The sequence below is a fragment of the Dermacentor silvarum genome, chromosome 7 (genome assembly GCF_013339745.2).
Source record: "Dermacentor silvarum isolate Dsil-2018 chromosome 7, BIME_Dsil_1.4, whole genome shotgun sequence".
Taxonomy (NCBI): domain Eukaryota; kingdom Metazoa; phylum Arthropoda; class Arachnida; order Ixodida; family Ixodidae; genus Dermacentor; species Dermacentor silvarum.
In genome coordinates, this window is record NC_051160.1 from 41543168 (window position 1) to 41553248 (window position 10081).

General features: G+C 46.3%; 1 protein-coding gene across 1 annotated transcript in view; it reads left to right on the forward strand.

Annotated features, from left to right (window-relative positions):
* The window catches only part of LOC119457938 (sushi, von Willebrand factor type A, EGF and pentraxin domain-containing protein 1), a 44681-nt gene extending 43139 nt beyond the window's left edge, over positions 1 to 1542 (forward strand). Inside the window, exons 18-19 of the mRNA XM_037719711.2 lie at positions 269 to 430; positions 1356 to 1542. Of these exons, the coding sequence (XP_037575639.1) occupies positions 269 to 430; positions 1356 to 1438 (245 nt within the window). The 3' untranslated portion in view covers positions 1439 to 1542. The remainder of the gene's footprint in view (positions 1 to 268; positions 431 to 1355) is intronic.
* Positions 1543 to 10081: the final 8539 nt, after the last annotated feature.

A 10081-nucleotide genomic window follows, 5' to 3' on the forward strand; every position in this document is an offset into this window, starting at 1 on the left:
ATGGGACTCGGTGAAGAATCCTGCGCTATTATAGCGAATAATTACTGTAAATAAATTGTACGTTTGAAATGGTACTCGGCAAATTAGCCACTTCAAGGCCTCGCTATTTATGCAGTGACCGGCGTGCCACTACATTAGGTGCACAGATTTTCAGCAGCGGGTTCTCCTGCACGGGTTCCTGGTCTACAACGCGTCCGACTGCTGTTCGCCGTTTTTTGCAAGACACTCAGAGTTAAGTCATTAGACCTCTTTTCTTTTTTCTCTACAGAGTACTGTGAGCCCGGAACGTACTCGGAGAGTGGCATAGAACCCTGCGCGCCATGCAAGAGGGGATTTTACCAGGAGATGAGTGGTCGGAAATCATGCGCCGAGTGCCCAGTTCCAAAGACAAACCTCCACGAAGGATCGCACTCGAGCTACGATTGCGTCGGTAAGGAGAAGAAAACTTTTTCGTGAATGCTGACGAAATAACAACGCTGCTTGGAACTTCGTGATATTTGTTGAAGGAAGGCTTGCGTATTCAGTTCAGAAAAGCGCGCTCAATCTCGAGAGCGAGCGTTTTTCCCTTGACAGCAGAGATTCTGCATCCGAGCCTTAAATCGCGAAATCTCGATGTTCCTTGTCTGCAACTATAGAACGATAAGTTTACACACCGCCAGTGCTTCGAAACAGCTATGAAAATGAGCCTCAGTGGTGACTCAGTAGTAATGGCGCCCTCAGGCTGAGCATGAGGTGGCAGCTTCGTTTTCTGGCTGCAACGATGGAATTCCGTAGCGGGTGAAATGCGAACAAAAACAAAAGGATGGTGTGGCACCGTTTGGGAATGTGTTAAGTAGCTCTGTGAGGTGGAAGCTGATCTGAATAATAATTACGACACATCTAAAAAATCCGGTATGCTCTGCAATATTACAATCTCCCCGATTCAACCAATCAATGGGGAATGAAATCAATTGCGCTGAAATTGGCGTTCCAGATACATTTGTGCTTCAACGCATAACATGACGTTTTGTTAAGAAAGTAACGGGAACGTTACCAGTATAGCAAATACCAATACGCAAGCAAACGATATTGACTTCCCATTGCTACCGATACAAATATTCATCGCAATACATTCACTAGTACTAACAAGATTCTTATTATTCTGCAATGTAGACATTTTTGGGGATACACGTAGTGAAACAAAAATTGATCTGTGGAGCATTTTTGGTGATGTTGCGTGAACTATTACTTGCAACCAATTTGTACATCAGCATTGCTTTTGCCCATTACCGAAATTTTATCGCTTGCAGATTTATTAATTGTAGCGTAGTGCTTCTCGCACTTAACGGCTGTGCATTTTCTTTTTTTTCTTCCAGAAATTAACCATTGCGCTTCTAACCCATGCTTTAATGGAACATGCGTCACTCGCCAGCACGACTTCATTTGTAGGCACGACTGAGAGAACAACGCAACAGAAATGCAACAAGTCAAAATGCGAAGTGATTTATGTCAAGAGACGACGCACGTCTTGCAATAAAAGCGGCCAAAGTGGCTGCCTTATGTGGACAAGGTGACTTTCTTCACTGACTAAAACAGTAGTCCACGTTTTGAGACTGATCTTTGAAAGCAGTTCGTAGATTCAAGAAATTCGTGCTTGTGGGGATCAACCCGACATACTTTTATCTGCATCTCTTAAATACCGTAACGTGTATCGCGCGCTCCGACAATGCGTACGTTGTGTGGTGGCGCTTGGTTTGTGGCCGCCACTAATGGAGTACACTGAAAGCAAACACATGCGAATAATTATATAGACATCCAGGTGTGAGCAAAGAAGTTTACTGCGGCGAAAAGCGATCATAAGTGCACACATAATAGCCCTTAACAATGAGCATGACGACAAAGATGCCACATTTTGTATTATAGATAGCCTTCAGAGGATTAGGCATTAGGTAGTACACAAGTCTGTACAGATGACAGAAAAATATTTACGCACAAGGAACATACGCTTAACACTTTGACAACAAACAACTTATCAAGCTATTTGGTCTGCACACAAATAAATTCAAGTTTTGTACATTACACTACAGAATGACAATTGAACTAAGTGTTTCAAGATGGGAGCCAATCGTTACAGGTTTAGAAGCGCCCGATGCCGGGCGTCGCCGGACACAAATTGATGCACGCTAACTTGCATGCGAGTCAACATCTTCACGCAGTTGCCCACCAGGGTTGTCGAACCGAGTCTGGTGGGAAGACTACGATCGAAGCCGGTAGGGACTTTCACCGTCTTCGATGAAACTGCCGTGGCTCAGGAGGCCCGAAGTAGTCGGACGGCGGTTGCGACTCACGGTGTTGACTCTCATGGCTGTAAGTGACATGAACATCGAAGCACCAGTCTAGATCAGGGGATCTGCAGCAACTTGACCGAGCGTAGCATGGAAAATTTTATAGACAGTGTGGCATAAAGTTTTGGTGAATCAGATGAGGCTGCCGACGTGTTGATAGGTGGACTTATCTTTGTCTAAGGCTACCTTATCAATCTATAGGCACGTTAGGTTTAAGTAGTTAGTTGAGTGACGTCACGTGGCGTCGCAGGTAGTGGTGGCCATCTGTGAAGAAAGCCACTTAAAATTACAACGCCAAAGATGACAAAGGTGCCTTTGACAACGGCAGGTGCACTTATCCAGGCGTTGGCCAGTCTGACTAAGGCACTTCGCCTTGGCTCATCCGACTTTTATCCCGCATTGGGTTTTTTATCGGTCGGCCCTCAACGTGACTTCGAAAAGATACACAGTAACATAATAGAGGGAACCGTGTGACGCACTAAACAGTACCAATGTCTGAGACAACCTTTTTGCATAGATTAGTAAGAGCATTTGTTGGACATTTTTTTTACACTCATACCCATTTTATATAGCATTTTAAGTGTGACGATGCAACGAATATTTCGCATTAGGTGGGGCCTTTCGTTTCTACCCACATTTTTCTTTATAAATGTACTTCTGTTTACTAGCCCTGAAGTGTGGTAAACAAGAATTTGAGAATTCTTTATCGGTAAATGCCCAGTACGATTCACTATTGCTCTCGGTTCAGGGAGCAATGAGTACTTGCAGACCTGGTAACTGCTGTGGGACGCCAACTGACCCTATTTCTTAAGACCATGGTGGACCTGATGTCTCCTTTTATGGCACAAAAAAAGCATTTTTAGTATTTAGTAAACATTTCTGTGGGAGAATATAAAATCTACCGGCTCGGTGGGCGCCTGCAACTATGCGCCGGCGAAAGCGGAAATAAAAAACTGCCCCCAGCCATAGAGTACCATAAAGCAATTACTAGAAAGAACACTGCAACTCCGCCCGTTCAGCTACCATGAGATTGACGATCACATTGATTTGTCTAATGTTCGTGCTTGTGGCTCAAGTCGTCGTCCTTGTGGCGTCATTTCTTAGTCTTTATTTGTCTAAATTCTCATGCGATCAAAATACTCGAAGTGCACGAGCAGTATTTGCCGATTGACAAAGCTATATAATTAACGAAGCTATATAGATTCCGCAGTTTGGCGATACCAGTGAAAGCACCCCGTCGATCGCTTTATCAAAAAAAGAGTTCAATTTCCTTCATAGAAATTATTGGCATATATGACGTGGAACATTTGCTCTTAATCTTTTATGAGCACATATGGGTGTACTCATTCTGTATGATGTACGTATATATATATATATATATATATATATATATATATATATATATATATATATATATATATATATCGTTAAGCTCGAACAAAACGAGTGCGCGTATTTGTTCCTCCGTCAGCCCGATATTTGCCTGGTAGTTGTAACGTCTTTAGAGTTAACCTAGCACTCAGCAACGACTAAAGTCCGAGGCTTACTGCGCACCTGCAAACTCATATTATCGCTCTTGCCATTTCTTTTTTCATTATTTGTTACGCATTATTCTTATTCTCCGTACTCCAAGTGCTGTACTCCGTTGATCACGCTTCACCCTTACATATTACCCCATCAGGGGCCCTTAATGATGCAAAAACGATGATGATGCCTATGTCACGTGCACGTGAATGGCTCCACTCACTGTGCCTTTGTGCTTCTCGTGACGACTAGGTGCATGGCGGCGGCCTCCGCCTGCATAGCCTTGCGGCGCGCCAGCGACTTGCGGTACCCACGAGCCTTGTTGCGGTAGTACTTGTTGTAAAGGTGGGTGAGTGAGATTATCTCGTCGTGCACCGTGACGGCCATGGTGCGCAGAAGCGAGAGAACCGCGAACACGACCAGAGCGACACCGATCATCACCGAGATGTTGGAGCGAATGTAGGCGACGCAGGCGTCCACACAGCTGCGGGTGTAGACCTGCGGTGGAAGAAGAAGAGAGGGGGGAAAATAGTCATCCAGCTCAGGCTTGCTCGAAACTACAAAGGTTAGAGGCTTCTTCTTCATCTGTAAAGTTTTTGTTCTTAAAAACCCGCCTATGCTTCCTTCATAGCTTCGTGCTACTCTGAGGTGAATGACGGTCTCGTTCTTCTAAAACTTTAATGATATCCTCATTGAAACGGGGATGCCACAAATATTCATCTAGCCTACTTGAGTTATTCGTGTTTCAATATACATATTGCAGTATAGCATTTGCTAATTTGTACTTTATTTGTACCGACAGCGTATCTTGCGACAGGGCGCAAGGAGAACTGGCGATCTCGCACGCAAAGAAGGAAAGCGGGTAGGCAGCGAAGGAGGGAGGGGGAGCGGCTTCTACTCTGCCAGCAACTGCCTACTTGTACTTTGCGCGAATGCGGGCGTTCGTGCGCACCGTATCTTGAAAGCGATCTGCACACGGCTCCTACCTTTGTATGCGCTGTGCCTTCACCGCTCAGTTTCTGTTGAAGCGATAACCTGCACGAACCTTCGCTCGCTGCTTCCGTCGCGCTTGCTCACGCCAGCGTTTTGACAGTGGTTGTCTGCGGTCATCGAGTGTGATCTATTCATGTTTGCTTGATCGCGCTGACACCATGCTTGTTAATTCAGTTAGTGAGCCAATGTGTGCAAGTTTATACAGCCGATAAAACTACTATCCTTTATCCGTATAGCTCTGTACTAATTTGCTATCGCAATTGATGCTTCGCCTTTCGTGTGAAACTGCGACTTTTTTCTAGACCTCTTCCTACATTCCGTGTCGACGCTTTTGGTGTGCCGATATTTGTGCGCACTAACCGTTCTTATCTGAATGAAGCCAAATTCATGTCACCCTGTGCTGGCTCATTTGGGGTGTTGCTGCAAACCATCAATCCCAATCAGCCCACCACCCCTTGGTTAACTGTAACCGCTATCAAGATAACTGGTGATCAGCTCAGAACGACGTTTGCAAGCGTTAACGCTGGCACCGTTACTCATTTCCAAATTCCTCACACCACCTCATATTTGTAGCAGCCCCAAAGTGCTCTGTCTCATTATTGCTGCATTCCGCTTCCCACCCAACTGTGATTGCTCAGCGGCTTTGGTGCTACCCTGCTTAGCACGAAATCGGGGCCGTGCCGGCCGCATTGCGAGTGGCGCGAAATGCAAAAAAAAAAAAAACGCTTAACCTTGTACTCGGCCGCTCAACGCTTGAAACAGTAAAGGTGGGCCATCGTAGCCCAGCATTTTCCGCAGCTGCGCGCGAACTTTTCATCTTGTCACTCATGATGATGATAATTTCTTTTCGCGCGTCTCGGACTTACGGAGTCACTGCGCGTTGCATTGCGCAGCATGCAACCCCGATACCGCGTTGCAATGCTGGCACCGGGTTCCACCACGTTGCAATGCCGACAACGCGTTCCAGCAGTCCCGCTCCGTGAAAGCGTCTCTCTCTCTCTCTCTCTCTCTCGCTCTCATTTTATTTACTTCTCTCCCGAGCATAGCGCGCAAAACCTCTTCACCTCGCAGACCTCGAGCGTGCGAACGCGCCAGCTATGGATGAAGACGACGACGCCCGAACGCAATCATATGGTTCGCATAAATCCATGCTCTGCAAGCGTGGATGTATAGCCTAGTGGTTACAACGTTCGTCTTGGAACCGTGGGTACACGAGCTCGAATCCCGCCTCGGCCAGGAAGTTTATTTCTTGATAGTTTCTTCATACTAACCACAAACCACAAATTACGGCTGGCTTAAACGCCTCACTGCTAAAAAGCCCGTGTACCATTCATTAGGTACACGTTAGAAAACCTAAGACGGTCCAAATTAATCCGGAGTCCCCCACTACGGCGTTCCTCATAATGAAATCGTGTTTTAACAGCGAAGCTGTATACGCTTGAGCTCCTGCCGTGCCCGGCGTGGATCGATCTAGGTGAACAAAATTAATACGGAGCCTTTCGTTACACTATCCCCCATAAGCCGCTGTGCCGCTTAGGGATGTTAAACATCATAATTTAATTTCAAATATTAGTCTCGGCCATTTGTATGCACAAAGCAAAATCTTACACCAGTACATAAGGCGTTGCGCGCTAACTTCGCTGTGCCTGCTGCCTCCTTTGCTGCTCTCAACTTTACAAGGCCTAAGTTTTGCATGTTTATGTGCATCATCACGGCATAAAGTCCGTACCATAATGGTGAATACACCAATAACGAAAAAAAGGTAGTTCAATTTTACTTAAGACCCGTGAGATCTGTGTTAAATCGCGATAATTTCAGTGGTTTGCCTTTTGGGCATTCCCCGTGGTTAAATGCATACACGCAGCTTCGGCAGCGGTCAAAACATCGTAGGAACTCATTTGTACTCACACCTTTCAGTTGATAAATTATGCTGAAACGAAGGTGGTTTTTTTTTTCATATTTTTTTTTCTGCACACAGCGCGGATGGCCCCGAAATACATGCGCTCACTAATCATCGTGTTTCATTCACTCTCACCAGTTCAACAATTACGTCCCCTGAAGTTCTATCGGAGCCTGATCACTACGACTGGTTTTATTACACGCAACATGCGTCCACAGTCTCGTAAGCGAGATGTATTGCTAATCGCATAGTGCACCTCACGCACACACACACACACCTAATGTAGTCCGTTTCCCTACGCAGAGATGAGATATCGTCGCTGTTTTCGCCGCACACTTTTCCACAACAAACGTGGCACAATTCCATGGAAATGCCCACATTCTTCATCGCACAATCCATCACCGACCACCACCACGTGGTTCATGTTAGCAAGTAAAAAAGGCCCAGCGTCGCCACATTTTCATCACGCCGTTTACCACACGCCGATGTTCTCCGACACACATTGCTGCTAATATGGCTGCCGAGAGAATTGTGGAAGTTCACGTAAAAATAAAAAAGAAATAAAAGAAATAAAAACACGCGTCCACGTGGCGCCCACCTACACCAACTTCTGCGCGACTGCACCACGCAGAAATCCGGCGGCGGCTGTTTTTTGCCAACCAGGGTCACCGCACGTGCGCCGGTGACGTCACGCTGTGACGTCGCCGGTGCGGTGTGACGTACCCCAGGAGAGGTCTATTATGCGTGGCTCTGCTATCGCAAACACGGACGACGCCGAGGTGGGGGAAGCCGAGCAAAATTTAAGACTCAGTGTCTGGTTTGCCACTACTTTACAAGGCTTTCCCCGGCTACGCTGGTCTCTGGTGTCTGCGATAGCAGAGCTACGCATAATTTTTTGGCACAGAAGAACCCATAAATTCTTATTATTGTTATATACGCGATAGCATTAAGGGCCTCGTGTCGCAGAAAATCCGGCGTCGGCGACCGGCGTCGGTGTGCGATGTCGGCGTCGGTGGCGGAGAAAATCATACCAACCACCCCGACCACGCAGGCCCTCCACGTGGTGCAACGTTCTGATAAACAAAAATTGAATTTCTCACAGTGAAATCCGTCAGAAAAATGGTAAAGTACGACTTTACCATTCGGCGTCGGATTCGCCGTCAGATTGTTTACCATTCTGCGTCGGATTTTAATTTGAATGTACGAGAAAACATAATTCATCTACGAAGAAACTCAAACATTTCTACCAGACCTGCGCGCTTTGGGGCAATAACAAACAATTAGTAAAATCATAAAAAGGGTGCTAGGGCCTTCACATTTTAATATAAGACCACTTATATTGCCCCTGGAATAACGCCTTCCCAGCAATGCATTTCTGTTTAAAAGTGAAGCCGACTTTAAGGGGATCGGTGTAAGCTTGCTCTTTTTAAGCTGGCTTTCCCACATTCAGTGTTGCAGCGAAAGAAGCCTACTTGCCGGATGCGAACGATGCGATGCGAACTGGTCCCGATAACGCTATCGGGTTCTACTCTTATTTCGCTTCCCCTTAATCTTCAGATTCTCTTGGTGAGTTTTCGAGTAGGTCTTTCGTTCAGTAATATATAAACCTGGTCATTTAAAGTGCCCGACTATTCGCTTGCATGAAGCATACTCCTCCTTCGAAATTTATGCGGAACTGATTTTCCAGAGAAAACGGTAATAGGACCCGGGACTTCGGGACATAGCGGCAGGATACCTTCGCCGCTGAACCGCTGTGTCGTGTCCAGCGGGTCCTTCTCTATGTACAGATGTGGTTGCGTTCGTGAATATTGCTTTGCAATATGATCTGCACAATCGTGTGGCTGTTTTTGGCACTCACCTCAGTCTCGTGATCTTGCACCAACCATGCCGTCGTCGTAACTCCACTACCCCGACCCAGTCGTTCAAGATATCTAATAGCTTGGGCCAATAAGTATGCGATCGTGGTCGTGATGCATTCGTGGTCTTTGCATTGCCGTCATTCCAGCTTTGTCATGCGACACTCGTGATTTCTTCGTCGTCGTGCATTTCTTGTCACACCGCCATAGTGTTGCCGCTGTGGGCGTTCAACCGTCGTCAATTCCACCTTCGTATTGTCACTCTCGTCGTGCTGTCATCGCGCTTTCCACTCCGACCCAGTGGTCGAAATGGCTTGGGTTACTAGGTATACGTTCCGGGTCATAATGCTGTCGCATTCATAGCATCGTCGTCATTCCAGCTTTGTCATCCGACCATCGTCATGCCGTAGTCATAACGCCATCGCCGTCACACAGACATCCTCATGTCGTCGTCGTAAACCTGTCTTTTTACCACTGTCATTACTCGAGTATCGCCACCATACTGCCTTCGTCGTTCCTTCGACGTGAATTTTTCTTCATTGTATTTTGATCATACTTTCGTCCTTCAATCGTGATTATAGTGCCCTTGTCATGCCGTAGTCATGAGTCGCTATCATGACTCCACTGTCTGACCGTCTTCGTGATGCCGTCCTGGTCGTGCCATCCGACTTGCTACGTCATCCGACTTTCATCATGCCGTGGTCATCAAACCATCGTCGTCATACAAGTTTCGCGATACAATAGTCATCACGCCATTGTCATCATACACTCGTCGTCGTCCCATTGGGTTCACGTTATCTTGCCATCGTCTTCATACAGTCGTCGTCGTGCATACGCCGTCATATCGTCTTCGCGCAGTCTATTCCCCATCGTCATCACATCTGTGTAGTCAGCCAATTTTCGTCATTCCATCGTCATCACATCACCTACGCCGATCGATCGACGTCATTCCTTGTTCGCCATTCTATCGTAATGAAGCTGTCATCATTTCATCGTGATTATGCAATCATTGTAACGCCATCGTCGTTATTGAATTGTCGTCATGCAGACGCTATCGTGCATTAGTTATTATACCGCCGTCGCCATGCTTGCTTGGTCGTGCTATCCTCGTCATTCTCGCTTCTTCATCCGGCTGTCTTCATACAGTTGCAGTCACAGCATCGTCATCATGTCATTGACCTCATGTCGTCAACGTCACGTTGTCGTCACTATAGCATCGTCATAATTTAAGAACTGAAATGTCATTTTTGTTATGCCATCGCCGTTATAAGCTTTTGTCGTTCCATCAATATCATTCCTTCTTCCTCATTCCATCGCCCCAACTGCCCCTAGAGCAAGTGTCTGATCTTCGTACGACAGGAAGCCACGCATGGGGTGTCTTAAAGTTTATCCTACATTCTAGAGTCCTCAAGACAGCTCACAGGCATAATAATTTTTGAAATCCGTTCTTATTACTGACTGATATGCTACAAACGTTAAAACTT